Source organism: Coccinella septempunctata, chromosome 7, assembly GCF_907165205.1.
Source record: "Coccinella septempunctata chromosome 7, icCocSept1.1, whole genome shotgun sequence".
NCBI lineage: Eukaryota > Metazoa > Arthropoda > Insecta > Coleoptera > Coccinellidae > Coccinella > Coccinella septempunctata.
Window position 1 is genome coordinate 915,509 of NC_058195.1, and position 20,654 is coordinate 936,162.

General features: G+C 41.6%; 1 protein-coding gene across 4 annotated transcripts in view; it reads left to right on the forward strand.

Annotated features, from left to right (window-relative positions):
* LOC123317318 (ankyrin repeat and fibronectin type-III domain-containing protein 1) overlaps positions 1–19,706 on the forward strand; it is a 48,629-nt gene extending 28,923 nt beyond the window's left edge. For 2 of the 4 annotated variants that reach the window (XM_044903780.1, XM_044903778.1), the window contains exons 2-17: positions 7,196–7,387; positions 8,095–8,173; positions 10,486–10,589; positions 11,652–11,813; positions 11,874–12,080; positions 12,180–12,396; positions 12,479–12,649; positions 12,732–12,975; positions 13,034–13,180; positions 13,236–13,468; positions 13,524–13,790; positions 13,848–14,144; positions 14,216–14,560; positions 14,752–14,915; positions 16,267–16,604; positions 17,698–19,706. In XM_044903780.1, coding sequence (XP_044759715.1) covers positions 7,196–7,387; positions 8,095–8,173; positions 10,486–10,589; positions 11,652–11,813; positions 11,874–12,080; positions 12,180–12,396; positions 12,479–12,649; positions 12,732–12,975; positions 13,034–13,180; positions 13,236–13,468; positions 13,524–13,790; positions 13,848–14,144; positions 14,216–14,560; positions 14,752–14,915; positions 16,267–16,604; positions 17,698–18,033 — 3,503 coding nt within the window. In that variant the 3' untranslated portion in view covers positions 18,034–19,706. Of the gene's footprint in view, positions 1–7,195; positions 7,388–8,094; positions 8,174–10,485; positions 10,590–11,651; positions 11,814–11,873; positions 12,081–12,179; positions 12,397–12,478; positions 12,650–12,731; positions 12,976–13,033; positions 13,181–13,235; positions 13,469–13,523; positions 13,791–13,847; positions 14,145–14,215; positions 14,561–14,751; positions 14,916–16,266; positions 16,605–16,661; positions 16,871–17,697 lie in introns of those variants that run through there. The other 2 variants (XM_044903779.1, XM_044903781.1) reach the window with 2 other exon arrangements.
* Positions 19,707–20,654: the final 948 nt, after the last annotated feature.

Genomic DNA, 20,654 nt, shown 5'->3' on the forward strand with positions numbered 1-20,654 from the left:
TTGGCAACCATTCCTGAACTCGTCCATTGATATATCACGTCAAAAATGTCATCATGACATCTATGAACACAAATAAGAGAGCATAGACGAAACTAAAGAAACTCTAATTGACGGACATGACCAAAAACGATAAATTTTGATCCTGACAAACGTCAAGAGACATTATGGACGTCACTCGCCGAATAGTGAGGTTAGCGCCGATCACAGACAGGGGTGTGTAGGTCAGATTCAACTCATCGATATCGAAGAGTAGTGTTTTTGGCCTCGGTATTTAGATCTTACGGGAATCGCCCCTATTGACCAATTAGCGGCGTCCATTGCACGATTTACCTACACGATAAGTTCATTACGAGATTTCCCTTCCCCTTTGGTAGGAAATTCTCCGAATATTCGCCATGGCAACTTTGCCCAAATTCGACTTCAAATATCGCGAACCGACTGTGTAACAACGTCATTTCTATTATTTACGAGGTTGGCAAGCGCAGCAGAAAGTCCATCGAGATAAAATTATACCGGGGTTAAATCCGGCGATCTGGATGGCCCAACCTCCGCGAAAGATGACCAAACCCTCAATTCCCCGGATAAAAACCCTGTTTAGACGGACGGATTGTCGTTGAGCTTCGATCGAATAAACGCCGGAGTGAACGTAAAAATCCGTAATTCGAAATTCGCCGGGTGAGGAGAAAACGATAGGAAATCGCGAGCTCTGGAAACGAGGAGGTTTCGATATTAGAAGAGTTGCCCAACAACGGCAACGTATATACGGCCCCGGAGTGAATTATCGAGTTATAATCGCTCCATTATGCAACGTCGAGATTGAAGACTACCCACGCCGAACGTCGTTCTCGCGAACACAATAATTTACGCCTTTCGCGATTGGTATCTCTGGAAATTTGACATATTATGCCGTTGGAGAGAGCACAGAAATGATTGAACCATTTCTATGCTATTCTCGGAAGTTGAACCACCGAATATATTATGTACATAGAATGGCATTGAAATTGTCAAGATTATTTTCCATGGTTGAAATCACCTTCTGGCTTTCACGCTTTCTATCGACAGTTATGGTCCGAAATATTCAAGGTTCATTGTGAAATCTACTCGATAAATAAATAACAAAGTTTGACAAGGGAGTTAGGTTAGGATCTGACTTGTTTATTTCTATGCGTGTGTCTGATGATGACAGTGGATCATGTCAAAGCATCATGTGACATAGAAATGCCATCTTGAATAATAGGCGATTTTTAGCGTGTTACCGGTTATGTTACTAGCGGTATCTTGCGGTTACGCCCCACTCTTCCGCGGGAAGAATGATTTGAATAACCAGTATGAATCGCAAAAATAAGATCGGTTATATAAAATGATTGATCGTACCTACATGTCAAAACAAAAATAACCTCAACTCAGTACTCAGTTGAGACTGTTTCCTCTTATATTATGAAATGGAATCGGAACAAGTTTGCTTCAACATGGATACTATGTCCGATATTACGATCGAATGTATTCTAAAATAACGAATAGTAGATTGAATATAAGTAAAAGCTCTCATTTTGAGATACGAAAAAAATATTACAGACCGTCCATTCCTAAATGAACATTGGACACAATACCATGAATCTATGATATTCTTTTAACGTTTCTGCTTAAAAGGGGAAACCTTCGTGAGATTCTGAATATTTTGGTTCTGAACAATAGATATTTGAATAATTTATTCATACTTATGTACAATGGTATTCGCACAATTAATGTGAAAAAAAGAACTCTTCAGCACATGCATTAATATGAACATTTTCTGGACCGTTCTGTTATACTGGTGAAACTTGGTATAAGCTCGGAATTATTTCTGGAATCGTGTTCAAGAAAACTGCGATGGGTTCTATAGCAGCTGATGTTTTTTCTACCAAGAATTAGGTTCTACACTGGAGGAGATCAATATTCTTCTCTTTGATGAACGAATGGTATATTTTGGTGGCCAACATCCAGTTCCTCCAAGAAAGCATTGCTTGCATTCCACTGGTTCATGGTTTATTTCTTTCCACATTCCGTAAAGTCCATGGACTCGTTCTTAAGAGTATATTACGGCAGGAATAGAACTAGACAGAATAGCACTTTGAACACAATATAATAAATTAAAAATGCGATTTTTTCTCGATAACGTTTTTCATTCAATAGTGTCATACATTTGACAAATAAACAATCCCTTGTCACCGCTTATAACTCTGATCGCGAGCTGGGTTATTTGCGGTAAATACTAGTGACGTAGGATATGACGTCATATCACTTCCCCTCCATAACCGGTTTCACGCTAAAATACAACGGTAACTTCAGATGACATAACCACAAGTAACCGGTAACACGCTAAAAATCGCCTAATATGGCCAGGAGATACACTCGATGCTCAAGAAATTACAAGTATATTTCAACAGTTATCGATGTTAATTCAGCGAATAACAATAAATCAATTCTGCTTCGTTGATCTTTCGTTTTCGATGGTATCCTCTCTGAAGCAATAGTTTCCGTAACATCCCGTATATGCATAACATCGACTACGGAGTAAAAAAGAACCTGTGTCGCGGAGAACGAACCAATTATACGAAACTTCCTCTCGGAATGTGGATTGTCAGGCCTTCGGAGTAGCTTTTTAATTCCACGTTTGTAATATAGAATTAAATATACGACGTGTGCCATTTCTACTTTAGAAACGTCGTTCTCCCGAGGATAAAACTTCGCGGACGAGGCTCATATGGTAGAAATGTTTTAACAGGAAGAAACATAATCGATGAATGAGAAGAAGTATTCATCGAGTCGTAGAAGGTTATGCCAATAATTTAGCTGTTGAAATAACCGGAATGATAAAGTCAGGCTTTATCAGAATAAAATCTACCAGTACGAGTTCCATGTTAATCTTGATCTAAATATAGGTTATTTTTCACACAAAAAATCGAGTTCACTTTGAAAGGAAAAAGGATATCTAAAGAGATATTGAATCTTTAACTGTTTGGTTTCAGAAAATCCACAAAACAACTTCTTCGACCTCCATATTCTAGGCCGCTAAAGCTACACCCTGATTTTCAGACAGGGCATCAAATAAGTCTAACTTCTTGCTCATTTTTAACACAATAAAATCGATGCGAAGAATATAACAGGAGATTTTGTGGTTCGTTCAACCACAATTAACTGCACGTCGTCCGTCTTCAGACAAGGACGCGATAATTGTATCGAGCAAGTCAAGACCGGCACCGCTACACCCCCCCCCCATGCCAACAGCACGCAAGAATACCGGCCCGAACATGTCGCGCGCTGGCCGTAACCGGCTTCTGTAACGTCCGCCGGACCCTCATCAGAGATCGGGGAGTCCTGGGAGGCTCCAATAAAGGGATTTCTGACGAATTTGATTACGGCGATGGTACGGGAGCTGGAAGGAGCCGGGAAGTTCATGCCTCATAAACTTGTCCAATTTGCGCCGCGCTCTGAATGCCAAATTGAATTATGACGGTTTATTTGAGCCGGCGAACGGGTCCGGGATATAGGGCTCCGGGACGCGTCGGCTTTAGTAGAACTGCAGACGCTGATATTCGACCCGGATTTCTCTGGTTATTCGCTGCTTCAGTTGCGAAAGGGTGTGTGGACCTAATCTTCGAGGTAGCCCCAAAGAAGGAAGCCGCAGATGCTCGAATCGGGTGAGCGTGCTAGCCAGCTCTAAACCATCTGAACGGCTAATGAAATTCGAGCTGTGTGGGCTCTATCCTCGTCCTGCTGGAAGCAGATGTGGCCCAGATCGCGTTCTTCAGCAAGCTCGTCCAATTCAGGCTGTTGGAAGGTTCCAAACATGGAAATTTCCGTAAAACTAACGAACGGCAAAGACCAGATGCATTCGAGGAACACAAAGAGCCCTTGGGCACCCACCAGAGCCCGAGGAATGAGAATCGAGAACCGCGTAGGACACTTCGCACACGCCAACGGAAGAAAATATGGATAGAAATACATGAAAGATGAGGGTGACCTTCCGTCCGGTGTCTTCTCCAGTGGAGCGCTGTTAACCCGGCCCAATTCTCGACGATAAATCTTCGACCTTGAGGTTTATCGTCGGCGAGAGGTCGGGGATCGTTACGAGCGTGTCGTTTCGGGAATATTGCGGATTCATAACGGAGGAAACGAGGGAAACAGTGGCGACACACATATGAACGAGTTGACCTCGAAAAAACCCACTTAAAATCTCACTTGATAAATTGAGGATGAATCGAATATCGTCTCGTCTTATCCCATGCTCAACGGGTGAAATATCCGGAAATCTAGGCGGCCACGGGAACTGATCGACTCGGTTCTGTCCAGTACTCTGAGCTCATACTAATGCTACATAAATTAGGTCGACCTAACACCCTTGAAACATATGAAGAGAGCCTGATCTCCACAGAAAACCTCCCTAGTGATGTAATGATGAGAAACCTCTCAGATGTTGGAACTGCAGATGGTCAAGCGATGAGAACAGCTCCCACGAAGACGCAGTGCAGTATAAGTGTTCGAAACGATTTTCACAAAAATTCGCCTTGCCGAGTTGAACCGGACGGGACTTCAAATCTAAAAAATTCGGTCTCATTTTTTCTGTGGGCGGAGGGGGATGTAACGAAATTTCATTTTTTCCGGGCCGTATTTAACCCTTTTTCAGTTCTGAAAAACAAATGTAGCACTGTGAAAAACGTCCTGAATTGAGAGATAACCGAGTTTTCGTACGCTAATGGCAATAAGTCTCTGCTGGTGTGAAAACCCAGGGGGTAACGGAGCGCCCTCTGGGTGAACCTCTGTTCCTTTTTTTTCCTAACTTGTCAGTAACCACGTATACTGTTAGTACGATTTTCTGCTGCCGGGAGCAGAAAGCACTCGAGAGGTGAACCGCCGTGTACATAAACTCCCTGATTCGACGATTCGATGAGAAAACTCTCAGATGTTGGAACTGCAGATGGTCAGCGATGAGAACAGCTTTCACGAAGACGCAGTGCAGTATAAGTGTTCGAAACAAACCACATCTCTTGTGGGACCTCCTCTGGGTCTCCCTCAGGAGAACCTCCATCCGATTAAACCCCTTATAGCGACAATTTCCCTTCATACAACCCCAAACCCCGCGATATATCCACGTTAAACTGCTCGTAATCTACGCGAACACGACGGATGCGACAACATCCGTCAAAACCGACCCCACCGACCCCACTGACCCCTTGGTTAGGTCCCCGCAACAGATGGCGCTGCGTACGGCGCGGGGTAGACGCGCGACTGCTCTCTCGCTATTATTTAGATAGATAGCGGGTTTTGGCGTGTTTGCGGACCCCGTCGTAAGTCGGGGAGGTCTTGACGTTACGTCGGGTAGGAGTGATTGCTCGCAGAGTTTAGATAATGTTTAGGTTTCTCTCTGTTGTTTCGCTCCTACGGATTGGAGTGGTTCGTTTTCCTCGGGGACGGGCGGTGGCGATGTATGAGACAACTTTAGTTAATATCTTTATTTTCCAGATGTTTCTACTCGATACTCTAATTTTATTGAAAAAAGACAGCGTTCAAACGTATGAATACTTGATGAGGTTCTAATAAACTCCTTTGCATACACCCGCTTTATAATTACCATCGAAAAAACGGCAGATCGTAATCTAACAAGGCGTTAACGATCCGCTAGCACGAATAAAATGGCATACGATGATTGAATAAAACTTGTAACGTCGAGGAACGATCATTTGATTACCCTCAGGGACGCATTTGAACATACCCCGAGTGGAGAACAATTCCTGCTCAATTATACGAATAATTCTGCATATGAATGAAGTTGTAGGGGGAAATCTGAATTTGTATGAGATATCATTCGATTGGAGCATCATCTGGATCAGGGCGTCAGTAGTATGAACGAGTTTCTTCGGTTCTGTATTGACAATTGGGTGTTGTTTGAGAAGAACGACATTCTATGTTTTATTCGAAGTATTCTGCACAATTTTTTTCATATTTCTGGCAGTATTAGGGTAGTAGGAGAAGTCCAATAATTATGGACTAGAAGGACGAGAGTTCCACACCTCTATGGGCCGTTTGCCTTCAGAAAAACCATAAATTAAATGAATTGCGTTGAAACCAAGGCTAAAAACCACACATTCACCTGTAATCTGTCATCTATAAGAAACGTCGTTTGGTATTTCTATGGAAACGTCAAGCGGGGAGCTTATTCTGTGGTCGTAGACTTGTTAGGTTATCTATGGTTTACATTAACAAACGTCAAAAACCTCGAAGCTTTTCTTGATATTTTCCGATCTGTCTCCATAATTGGACAACTTAACCGAATACTACTGCTGAAGTCTTCAGAGACCTCTAAGAAGAGTTGCTAGGTGAAAACGAAAGTGTTATTGCACCGAGTAAACTCGTCCATCCGCATATCCATTTCGCAGTAGTACAATCTAGATCCGGCCGGATGGAAAACGCCTCGGAAATGAAATAGGGGAAAACCTCCTACGAAATTGTTCAAACACCAGTAGTTCAAAGCTGCCTTCCGTAATGTTTGTGTTTCTATTTGCCAACAGGCGCCAATCTCTCCATCTGATCGAACGTGGAAACAGATTTCCTTTCCTGAAAATTCGGCGCACTTTTCACGAGCTGACGTTCGGGAAATGCCCCGGAAAATTCCCGGCTAGCGTTGAAGTTTCAGAGTGAAATTTGCATTCGGAGGCGAGTTTGTGTTACCAGACGTCCAAACTTACGATATTACTTTTCTTTTCGAACGTCTATTGGTATTTCTGCTTCCCCTTCTCTGAAAATCCTTTACGCCACATTCGAATATCAACTCGCGTCCATCGTCCTTAATTGCAGACGTGAATTGTCGAGAAAGCGAGTAACATAACCCCCAATTTGTTCAACCGGTCGTAGGATGAATACTTTATTAACCCTCCTTTATTTAATTGAGACTTATGAGGACGGACCACGAAAATTTGTACACTTGTCACTTACAATAAAGAGCTGGCGGAGAAGTCCATTATCTCTTGTTGTCAGTTATTGTTCGATCGTCTTAATTGAATCAGCGTTCTACGCGGTTAGATGAATGAGGCCGAGTGCCAGACGTTACTTCGGTATACATTTTTCGTTTTTTCTGTTATTTCGTGTCTAGTTTTATTTTTTGTATCCTTTTTGGTTTTGTTTCCTTTTGTTTTATTTTCGTTCTCCTTATTTTTAGAACTGCCGTCCTTGCCTGGGGACTCGGAAATGGAAAACGGGCTTGCGCAGCCGCTGGATCGCGTGGGAAATGAATTTTCCCGCTACGGCGGCGGCGCAAAGTCCGTGGGCGGAAGGAAAACTTCGAAAAAAGAGGCCAAGCTGTTGCAGCAACGCTTAGAGAAACTCGCCAAAGTCAATATACACTTGCAGGGTAAGGATCCATTGAAAACGAAGAAAACTAGAAGTATTCTAGATGTGACAGATCATTATAGGCTGTATCTTTTTTATCGAGAAATAATGAACGGAAAAGTGATAAAGGAACCTGCGGACCAACGAAAAATCTAATCAAATCGAGATTTAGCCATTCTCATCTTGAATTCTTGTCCTTAAGTTGAAATCGGTGACGATTCGTCTTTTTTTACGTATCGTGATAAATAACGAATCGTCATTTTCCACTCGAGAACTGTAGAATCGAAGTGAAATTTGATTAATTTTCCGAGAAACTTTAGGAGAGTAATTATTCGTTCCATAAAAAATACCTCGGATTAGCCAGAATTCATTCGATTTATCGTCTGAGCGCCCTTTCATCGGAACTAGTTAATCCGGCCTAAATTTCGCGATCCGGAGAACTTTCTGATTGAATGGCTATTCAAACAATGCGATCCCGTTTCGTGAGGAGGTCTTCAAACTGTACAAAAACCGCGCTCTCCACTCTGGATTATACCAACTGCAATCGCAGTCCTGTTTGCGCAACGTTCAGAATAGCTTTTTCGGATATCCGACGACCCTTGAAAGTTTTTACCGCTCGAAATCTGTTCCGGATCGAGATATCCGAAGAGAGTAAACGATTGATAAAATTTGTATTTTTTAACCCCCATTAGAAAGTTCAATATTCATCCTAATTCAATTTTGTTGCAGCCCTGTTTGCCGCCGTCGAACATGGTCACTTAGAAAAGGCCAGAACTATTTTGGAATCGACAGATGTGGACGTTAATAGGTGAGTAAAATAAAACTAGGGCCACACTGCCTCACACAGGTACGCTGAAGCAAGGGTAATCTAGTATTTAACCCTCTAATACCCAAGTCCGCCTTGAGACTGGTTGCATATAAGTGGATACAAAATTATTCTGCCCATGTCCGCCTACAGTATAGGTTCATTTTGTGGGAACAGGTGTTAATGTAAATCAGTTAACTATTTGCGAAAAAAGGATGTAGATTACATAAGCTAATTTGAAACTATACGGAAATAATTATAAAAAAGGAAAAAAAACTTGGGCATTAGAGGGTTAATCATAGGAAGGAACAGATTATGCGATTTTCACAAAAATTCGCCTTGCCAAGTTGAACCGGACGGGACTTGGTGAATTCAAATCTAAAAAATTCGGTCTCATTTTTTCTGTCGGCGGAGGGGGATGTAACGAAGTTTCATTTTTTCCGGGCCGTTTTTATCCCTTTTTCAGTTCTGAAAAACGATGTAGCAACGTGAAAAACGTCCTGAATTGGGAGATAGCCGAGTTTTCGTACGCTAGTGGCGATAAGTCTCTGCTGGTGTGAAAACCCGGGGGGGAACAGAACGCCCTCAGGGGTGAACCTCTGTTTCCTTTTTTCCTAACTTGCCAGTGTCCACGTGTACTGTTAGTACGATTTTCTACGGGTGTGGAAACCCGCAGGGAGCAGAAAGCACTCCAGAGGTGAACCGCCGTGTACATAAACTCCCTGATTCGACGATTCCACGTGGCCGTAGAAGAATGACGTACTCGACATTCGGCGGGCGTCGTCACGCCCGCACATCCCTCGCGGCAGTCGAGTTTTCGATTTCCTCGCGACAATAATTAAAAGGGATAAATCAACATCTACACGATCTGGCGGAGGGGGTGGGGGAAGACGCCCAGCGGGCGGCGGCGACGATGCGGAAACGTCAAGGACGACCCGGAAATGGCGAATTGCCCCATTGTTGTCGATGTTTTAAGGCAGGGAGGAAACAGACGTTTCCACTGCTGAAGATCGGGTGGGAGATAATGGAAGTGGGCGTACGTGCATTTATGGTCGTAAGGGAGGCTGGGGGCTTGAATCTCCCGTCCGATGCTGAAAATCTATCGTCCAACGGGTTGATTCTCGAATGAATTCCGAATTATCGGAGCTCGAATTTGGCCTAAATGGAACATCTGAATAATAAGTGGGCACGGCTACACGTGCCAGGGAAATACGCATCATTTTGACCTAGAACAAGGGATGAGTATTGAAATTTGAGGCAATGCAATGTATGAAATCTTCAGTATTAACGGCGCGAAGATAATTATTCTACCTACATCGAACAATATGGTTCTTGTACATGAAGAAACTGCCTGGAACAGATAATAAAAAAATTAAAATCTATACATTATGCTAATAATAGCTCATACAATCCATCAAACCAGGACATAAATATCTTTCTGATGGAAACGCAGGATAAATTATCTAATTCTTTGTTTAAATGTATCATCGAAAAGATTCGACACTGATTATGATCTTTTTTATGGGATGATACCGAACATACTCATTTCTGTGGTCATGGATCATCGAGAAGATGAGATACTATGATCGTTGAAGACGGTTTCTGTGTTCATGGGTCATCGAAAATATGTGACAGTTACTATAATTCTTGAAGATCCGCGCAGAAAAATAATCTAGTTCTGTGGCATGTGTCACGGATCTTCTCTATGGGGTAATACCGAGCAGAAAAAATTTGCTGTGTGTTAATGGGTTACGGAAAAGATATGACACTGACAATTAGCAAATTCCATTGGTAACGCTTGATCACAGAACATCAAATATAGATTAGGATGTTCTGAAATTATTGCTATTTTTGAAATACTCAATGAGCCAAAGTTTACTAATGGAATTTTCTATATTACGGAATTCCATTGGTAAAACTAGCTTCGGATATTTTGGAATGACATCGAAAAATGCACTCAGTGCGCAGTTCTGTTAATGGAAGTAGGTATAAGTCAGTTGAAGAGTCGAATTTCAGTAGACCAATGGGTGTGCGTGGCGTAATGCCATATTGAATGAATTTCGATCGAAAAAAAAACGTATTTTCATCATTTATTTCAAATCCTCGAATGTTCTCACATCCAGGGTAAGGCGATGCATTTTTCTGAACATAATTCCATTACAAACTAGTACAAAGAAGTCAGAGATAGCTTAACCTAATTAGAAATGGTTGGTCGATTATACGAGTCGCGTTTTTTCAGCTTCAATTCGTAAATTGGTGATTCTCCTCCGGTTTTATGGACCCTCCGACAGAACTAAATCGTTAATTTTTTGCAGCGTCAACTGCGACGGTCTCACCCCACTGGACGTTGCGGTATTGAGCAACAACAGGCCGATGGTGAAGATGCTGGTATGTTTCGGAGCCAAAGAGGGAAGCAGATGTGAGTATATGACACTATAACCTCGACATTTGAAAGTTGACATTTCATCTGTCGACCATCATCTACTCGAAACGTCAACTGTCAAGTTTTTATGCGGATGGAACTGGATTTTCCGATGCTAACAATCAGCACATTCTTCCGATTTATTTGGAATTCTTCTATTCCTTATCTCGCCTCGGGCCTAGTTGAGCACTTTTAACGAGAGTTATCCACAAAATTAATACGAAACTGATTCCTTCCACTTTTCATTATCCGAGAGTTAAAGACGGGCAATTAAATGCCAATCAACGCGAAAGTACGGGTTCCACGAAATTTTTACATCAGTTATGTCTTGACGATTCTACATTTTGCGGCACTCTTTTATTTAATCGATGGCCTTCAAGTTCCTGTGGTGGCTCCGGCTGTGTCTGGGCAAAAGTAAGAAGGGTTTCGAGAAGTTAGACAGCGCCAGTTTCGACGCAGATTTTTTTCCGAACGGCTTCGAGACTAACGCCATAACGTTTTTTTTTCGCGCGTTAAACGACTTTGAGAAAGTTTTTTTCTCTAGGCGATTCGGAGCCTCGGTCGGTAAACGGACAAAAAACTGTGAAGTGAAGGAAGATTTTTCGTGTAAAAATAACTCTTTCAGTGAAAAATATATTGCGATTGGTCTAGAAGATAAACGAGAAATAGAAAAAGTCTCGTTCGAGAAAGTAGAAGAAAGTCAGCAATCATCGACGAACTCTTCCGAAAATGACGTTCATGAAACCATAGAAGCGCATATGTGTCAACCCCTACGGGAGTATCTACTATGCAAAATAATCCGCGAAGGCATTGCCTGCAAATCCGTTGAAGACCATCTGTTTCGTGAAAAAAATCAAGTATTTCCACGTAAGACGATCGAGAAACTTCTCGACACAGATAGTCTCTTCTGTGGGTCGACAGAGCAAGGCGCCAACGGACTCACACAAGAGACCTTCTGCCCCACAACGAGTCCAAAATGCAACTGGTGCAAAGGGCAACCAGTTTCCAGCTTTCCCCTGCAAGAAGATCACCCCGACAATGACGATGTCTTTTTTGTAGTTCCTAATCCGGAGAAACTCGGATCTCACTTGAAACAGCTGCTGGGCGAGGCGGAACTCAGGCTGCAGGAGCTGGGAGGCCTTCTGGACGAGCCGTGCTCTCAGCTGAACACGCGAGCTTCCTTCTCGAGCATCATAGGGTATCAGACTTCGGCCATGGCAGGTGAGTTCGTTGGAGCGTCCGTCGATCCGTCCGGATCCGAACCCGATGGTTTATTTTCAGGCTGCGCCGGCGGCGACACGGAGAAGCAGGCCATCGCGTGGGGGAGAAAGGCGAAACAGCTCAAACGACTAGTCCTCGGTTTCAATCAGGCCAGACCACCGGACGCGCCGTCTGTGGTCGCCATAGATATAACTTCTAGCAATTCCGTAGCGTTAAGGCTTCAAGAGCCCACGTCCAGCGATTCGCCCATTACTACTAAGTTTAAAGGTGAATAAATCTCTTTTTTTTTTCACTAACTATGACTGGGAAACTTACAAGATGGCATATTGCTCAAACATCGCCTAATTTTGTTCTTCTTCTTTCCAGTACAATGGTCAACTAGACCGGACTTCTCGATAATAACCGGAGAGACTGAGATAACCGACCTGTCCAAACCGAATTGCACCATAGACTTAACGCAGGGTAGAAAGTACTTCTTCAGGGCCGCTTGTGGAAACTTGAAGGGTTTTGGAGCCTACATAACGTCCACGCCAAACTGCGTCATCCCCTCCAGTTGGCGTGAAGTCAACGGTAAACAGTCCAGGTTGGTATGACGACTTCAGATCAGGCTGTGAAGGATGACGTCCAAACGCAGAAGATACGCTCTAACCTTTGAATGTTTTCAGGTTTGATGGGAGGTTAGAGCAACTGGAAGATCTCTTGAATGAGGTCAGGAAAGTCAGACCTGGCACCGAGATGCTGGAGACTCCGAACCCGCAAAGACGTACCCAAAGAAAAAAGACAACGATAAAACAACTGTTTACGGCCGCTAGCAAGTTCCACAAAAACTTGAGAAGGTAGGAACGATATTTTTCGTGTTCTTGAAACGATCAATCGAGCTACTAGGTCTACATGTGTATGTTTCTGGCTTTGTTACAGGGGTATATACCTAGCCTGCATCTTGTACCACGAAGACAAGGTATTAGTGACCAATGAAGATTTTTTGCCTGTGATAGAAATAGATGAAATTTTTCCTAATTGTATACATACGGACCTGCACTGGTTGATGAAGGTGTCCTGTAGCTGGGACGACATCAAGTCCCTGAAGGCTGATATGGAGAAGCACACATCCTCCGCCGTACATTTTAGAATTAAATTATTGACAGCGGCTCTCCAGATGCAAGTAGGTTGAATTAACCCTCCTTTTAGAAGGAAACTGAACATTATTCTCCATTTTACAGTCTTCCCTCTGCCTCCAAGATTTGGGTCAATTATTCTACAAGCCTCTGCGTGATTCTCATGACACAGTAGTCCTTAGTACCGTCAATTATATAAAAAATCCCAAGAGTGTCTCCGTTCTCAACTCGAGATGGCTCCCAATGAACAAGGCAAGTTTTGGAAATCCACGAAAATAGTGGAAACTCAACAATTTCGATCTTGCAGGTTTTCAAAAAGACTGTCTTGAGCGACGACCACAGCGTCTCGGAGATACTGATGGGGTCCATCCAGGAGCAGATCAACTACCACCAGGTATCCAGTCTGAGACTGTCCAAAGGCCTCTACTTGGCCTTCCTGAAGATGCAAAGTTCCTTCGATCTCATCCAAGTCGTGGTTCCTAGCAAGTCGCCCAACATGTTGCCCCACTGCAAGATCAGGGACAATCCACACGTCTCTGCGTAAGTAAAAAATCTAATTCGACCACCTCGTGGCCTAACGGAAACGTTGTTTCAGCGAGGAGTGGGAGTATCTAGGTAGACAGCACCTGCCCGACATCGTGGACAACTCTTCCGAGCAGCAGAAGACGTTCTTGGAACTGGTGACGAGCGCCGCTAAGAGGCTGTTCAATTACATGGACATATCGCCCGAGGATTCCCTATCGCACCGGTTGTACGACCTTGAGGTGATCGATCTCACCGACGAGGTCAGTTTCATCGTGTTGTGCCCGTCCGCCGAATTTTCCTGCTCGGTGCCCGGCCAGAGGGAGATGCTGCTGCAAAGGTGAGGACCGCATACATATCAAATCCATCGTATTTTTATATGTTTTTTTTCTTGCAGAGGGGATCTTCTGAGTTTGCCCATACAGGTCTTCGAAATGATCCACTTAAACACGTACCAGAATCAGATAGTGAAGAAGTATTCGAAGCTCAGCTGTTTTCTGGAGCTGGACTCCGCCACGGCGAACCATTTACACCGGGAAGCCTTCTCTAACAGCGAGGTGGCGTTGGCTAAGGAGAAACTGGTGCAATTGCAGGATTTCCAGAAGAGACTCGGCAACATGTGGAAGGGGATCAGGTGGCTGATGGACGTTATAGCCTTCGCCAGGGACAAGAACTCCAACGGTATCTCCATGAGGTAATACATCCACTATACGATCGAATAACGCCAATATCTTTAATCAGTCAATAAGAACGTTTTTTTCAAAGATACATTTTGGAAAAGGAGATGAGCAGCGTGAGTCCGAAGAGGATTTTCCTCCAGATACCGCCGCGTGACAGCAAGGTGGTGAAGAGCACTCCCGGCAGGGGTTCTTGGCCCGGTCCTGGTGGCTCGCAGCTGCCCCCCTCTACCTTGCTCAACGAGTTCAGCAAGAGCGAACAGCAACTGAGCATGAACGAGGCCTCTTCCCAGTATCTGAGCGCGTGCAGCGACACCTCGAGAAAGAACAGCGACAGCTACAACAGCGATTACTACAACGACAAATTACCGCCGTCTAGGAGCGAGGACACGCTTTACATAATACCCAGCGGGGCGACAAACCAAAGAATAAGGTACGTAGGCATTGAAAAAAATTATCTACGATCGTGTGATATCCAGAAGATGTTTCGCTGACCGTGACAGTTGAAAAGAATTTCTGATGGATTTCTGTGAAACAATGCCACACGTTGGGCGCCATTTGTTGTAACAGTCTCGTGATAGATGTGTGTTCTTTTTTTTCTTTTTCATTTAAATATCATTTCAGAGCGCACACAGTATCAAGCCTATCAGCCACCACTAGTCCATTGCTGGGTGTAAGAACGAACTATGGGGGAAGTATGGTCAGTGTCAACACCTTGAATACGACAAACACATCTGACAGCCTGCACAGTTTGAGTTCTGACAGTGATCCGTCAATGCAGCCAATGGGTGAGCAGAAACTTTGACATATGTGTTTTCAAGCAAACCAAACCCTAATGCATCTGTCGAAGACTTGTGTATACTGCATTCAAATTTATTTTAGCAGTCGGTTGGCCATGAAATAATTTTCTCAAGTTTTTGTAACTAGAACGGAGTAAGGTTGGCACTCATGAAATGTCGTTAATGTCATAACGCCGTTGCCACAACTAGTATCAATTTTTATTACGAAAATGCCGAAAGAGATTGAAAAAATAGACAGGGTTTCAGTAAGTGCTCTTTAGAATTCAGGTCCGCTCATTCAAATAGTTATACCCTGATATTCTAAAATCCACAATACGTCAGACGGTAGCGAACATATTCAATATAAGAGAATTTAAATAATGTTTCATCCGAATCTAAACGACTTATATTTCAGCTGAATATTTCCACTATCAGAAAGATTGTGAATGAAGAGGATGACAAAGAACTTCCTTCTATTGGGAGACCCAAAAAAGTGGTGGCATTTGAGAATTTTATGTTTGATTGAATTAATGCGAAAAGTTTACTACAGGATTTTCCATGAATGTCATCGTAGAATAAGTTTCCCAAAATTGATTTTTCTATTTTTCATTTGACTTGTCCTATACATTGTAAATGTTTTAAGGTACCAATAAATACCTAATTATTATTATTATATCAATGCTTTAAGATGAACAGCCACAAATACGCGCCAGTTTTCCTGCTAATTGTTTATTCATGTAGAATTTTTGTTCAAAGGTGAAGTTCATCTTGATTGAAACCTTTAATTCCTTTTACTTATATTGATGCAAGATGATTTTTGTTGAAGAATTTAGAATTCTTGTAATTATCTGTTAATTCCTTCGGGAGATACCCATTCCCAACCACTGCAACATATGCATTTCATCTTCGGGTTAATATTTTTGAAATCTACAACTAATGTAACGTATTCAAACTTTAGCCAAAGAAGATAACGAACATTAACTCTCCTCAAACTGGTGTATATATTATGATATTATACTGATCTCTTGTATTTTCCATGCAAATAACTGGATTTGGTATGCCTTCAATCAGTTTGTATAAACTTCAATTATGTTCGTCACATATTTTCCGAAGAGATTCGACATTGTAGTAAAATACGTAATAACAGAAACTTTTACGTAGAACGGGCAACATAGAGTTGATTTAAAACCCAAAAATGTTTTGACAAGCGTCATAACCCCACATTTTCGTACTATACAGAGTGAAATGTGTCAAATTTCCATGGCCAACCGACTGCTAAAATAAAAGTGAATGGAGTATAGATTTATTTAGAAACAAGAGAAATACTTCAACTTCTCTTCACGATTTCGCTTGTTTCCAGGAAGCAGCACGCCACAGAAAAGGATGAAATCGCAAATAGTCCCCTCCAGATCTATGACCAACGTGAAACAGCACGCGGAAGTCACCTATCCAAAATCGACGAGAATTCGACCCAAAAATTTAAAGTTGGACACTTTGACGCCTTCCAATCTGGAAACTAGCTTATCGAGGAGCTTGAATAACATAAAGACGGTTTCAGACATCGACGTTTCTGCCACCACCTACCTGAAACCGCTGGATTCCATCAGGAAGTCTGAGGTTGTGTCGGATAACCTTTTCAAGGTACCCTTCGTGGAAGAACAGAGTAGCAGTAAGGAATCCCAGTCCGGGATTTTACAGGTACGTGGTTTTTCTTTGTGTGACTTGGGAGTTTGTAACAGCACTGTATTCTTCTAGATGACAAAGTTGTACTCATTTCTGAACATTAACCCCGCTTTGGCTGCGAAAGATGGGGAGAAAAACCTATTGTGATGTTGGGAGTAGGTTTTTTCTAGTGCCAAAAAAGCCTTATTCAAAATTGTTTAATAACAATCATCTAGTCCAAAGACAACCAAAGTGTAGGAGATAAGATAACGCTGAGGAACGCTTCCAAACTACGGGAAAAGGTGACAATGATTTGTTCAACTAATTTCCTCAGAAATATACAGATTTTCACAGAATACTCTTAGATTCATTTCAAATCCAATCGAAAACCGTTCATTATTGGGGTTGACAGTTGACCGCTTTGTCTTTCTTACAAAGTTTTTGGACGTATTGCGGTCGATAATAGAATAAACAGTGGTTTTATCGAATATATCAAGCAAATAAAGCGTTCTCATTGATGAACAGAAATGCTGCAGAGTTTCCTTAGACTGTCATGGTCGGTGCAACATAAATTTTGATAGTTAATATGTCATGTGTCACTATGACATATGAATTCAGCAAGTGAGGTTAGTTTCATTCCTATATGACATTTCGCTATTGACGTCAGGCCGAGGGGAGAACAAATAAACTATGTTCACAAACTATCTGGTGACTAGTGAATATTGATAATAATAGACAGTTTTATATAATATCCACTGAACGTTTCCGCCGAATATCGATGAGGATTTATAAAAATAACTTGAAATCGCAAAAAAATGAACTCAACCGACACTTTTATGTCCCTCAGGCAAAATGGCGGTCCTGTCAAAATCATAGGTTGCCGTTGGTTACTGTAGGGCAGGCAAACTTTCACCCACACTGTTTCTGAGAGACCTTCCCTGCCCTACGGTAGCCAACGCTTTTGACAGATCGTTAGGGCTTCCTAAGGGCTATGTCATTCGAAAACAAGCGAAAATGATAGAGCACAGCCGTCCTTTAGAAGTCTGTGGAGAGAGTCGACGTGGCCACGTTCAGAAATCAGTACGCCTGCCACGCCATCTGTGTAAAGACACGTAAACGCTTGTTGCAGGTCTACGCCGCCTACGATACCGGCCTGGCCACCGGCACCAGCCTGAAACTGCACGTCACCCCTAGGACGACGGCCCGCGAGGTCGTGGATCTGGTCGTGAAACAGCTGAACATGGCGGTGGTGCTCAAGGGCAAAGAGGGGCCCATCTACCCTGCCGACAAGCTGCGGAACTTCTGCCTGGTGGCGGTGATAGGGGCGCGCGAGAGGTGCCTACGAGACGATTTCAGACCGCTGCAGCTGCAGAACCCCTGGAGGAAGGGCAGGTTGTACGTGCGGCAGAAGCAGGACGTCCTGGCCGCCTTGGAGCACAGCAGCAGGCTGGGGGCGGTCATATGAGAGGAGGAGAAACTGATATAGTGACGTAAAGGATGGTATTTTTCGAATTTTTTGTATACAGGATGGTTTGCCTTGGAACTCTGCGTATGGTGCAGACTTTGAACTCGAGATTTAGCAAGAAGTTGACTGAAAACATCCCATTTCGACTTATGAAACTGAAATTCGATTCCACTTCTCACAGTTCAATCAATTTTACAAAAGCTACTCTTCCTCCTTATGCGTTCAAACCCAATGCTTCGAACAAAACATATCCCGGAAACCATAAAGAGAAAAAGAGATCAGCAAGACCCTTTGGTGTTGAAATAATCCTTGTGACATACGGTGTCGAAATGTGCCTGTATACAAAAGCGGGCTGGATGAGCCAACTCGAAACTTAGTCCAGAACTGGTGCTAGTTAAAGTCGTTAACATAAATGTCTTATGATTTTTCAATGTCGTTTCCCGCCTACTAGCTGAATATATTCCGTAGATTGAGCATATCTTTGTCGACAATTTTTAGCGTTGTTGGGTGGAGATGTCACCGGTTTTGTCCATTATTTCATACTTCGTGTAGCGATAACGTTAAGAATACCCAACTGAAGTCTAAGCAGTGGCGTCAAATCCTATCGAAGATAGTCTAACCTAAGCCATGATTTCGACGTTAAAATTTCTGAAATTTCTATGAAATGTTGTTTTCCTTAGGTGCTTTAGCTGTCCCGCAGTAATATTTTTTTAATACTCGATTTTTATAGAATATTTTTTATTCGTATTGAATGAAATAGATAATACTGTGATTGAAGAATCTGGACCATTAAGAAATTATATAAATACGAAATTAAGCTTCTTCAACTCCTTCCATAATCTATATAATACCATGTTCGGGAACTTCCGACCCATGAGGCAATCTTTCCCTTCAATGATATCCTTGATATCTTTGAAAAACTTTGGAAATTTCACTTTCAAATAAAATATAACTGTCGATCTTAATTCTCTTTAAAGCAAAGACTGATTTGAACTAATCGACCGGGTTATTTATTTCCATCGGAATGATGATGATCTATTAACTTTATTTATTTCACTGAAACGGAACAAAGAAGGTCCAGTTGATTTCTAAGTTGTTAATATGAAACTTTGTTCATCATTATCATGTCAATATAGAAATTAACGTTCTCTAAACACCAAATATATTAAATAAATCTTATAAGATATTTAAATTTATCCAAATAAATGAATATATTCCAATGTTATATATTGAGAATTTTTATTTTACACATATATAGTCCAACTCATTTGGAAACCCTAAATATATAATTGAAGGATCTCTATAATTTTCGCAATAATGAGAAATACTTTCAGCTTTTTACTTGTAAAAATTTCATATCACTGATTTGTGTTCAAACTTCCCCACTTCATCGGTTTTTTGTGATTCGATATTTTGAACAAATCTCAAATTGTACATATTAATTGAAAATATGAATCATTATAACTGTACTATTATGTAATATAGAGAGGTATATTTATATACAATGCAATAAAAAAAACGTTTCAATCGTTCATGAGTGCAATTCGAGTGAGTTGGGGAATTCAATTTTTTTAATGCATTGTATGTTTGTTGTAGAGCACAATGATGTAATGAGATGGTTTGAATAAAGATATAGTGAAAATAGATTTAATAATAAATATGTTATCAATTTACTCATTTTTCATTGTTACTACCCGAGCTCTCTCGAAGATCTTTTAACTCGTGTAGATTTCTGCTAGAATATAACACCCGTTTATTCTATGAAACAGCAAAATCACACCTAGTAATATTGTAAAACAATATGGAGGTGAGTCGTAGTACCAAGATTGCAGTTGAGTGAAATGGAAATTCATTATGTGGAGCGGAAGTTGCTCCATCTACACATTCTAAGCTGATTTTGATTATTCAGCAGTAATGTTCAATATTTAGATGAATAAGATTCATGAAAAATAATACTAAAAATTTCAACACTTACATTGATCACCAAATCTCTCGAGTCTCTCAGGTTTTGGGCACTCAAGTAAAACTGAAATTAGAGAAGTGTTGATATGTACAAAGAAAATTTTAGTTGTAATTATTTACTTACATGTTTTGCATAACATTAATGGAGTAGAAAAGAAAATGCCGGTAAATATTTAAGGATCACTTCATACCACAACCACATAGAAAACAAAACCATAACGAAGACGCTTAGAATTTTCAAATATCCTAGTTATCTTCGGTGGCGCAAGAACCATTTCAAACCCTCCTGCGCAATGATGATGGAAAATTAATCTCGAAGCAGGTAAATATTTCTTTGGATTGGAAGGCGACTATTTGAATTTTGAAATAGTGACCTTTTCTAGTAGGCTATGAGTGAATTCAATATTGAAATTACCGATTTGAAGCCCAACTCAAGAATCAGCGATCTACTTGAATTCGAAATACTTTTCCATTCGATGCAGGCGTTTATCGAGCATTGAACACAATAAAATCTTTCAATTTTTTCATTTCCTGAAAATGTCTGATACTAGAAACAGATAAAAGTAATGTTCATTTTGCCAAAGAATTTTTTTCATGGGTACTCGGGAAATTAGAAAATCAGGCACTTCGTTTTTGAAATTTAATAGCAAAGAGTTCCT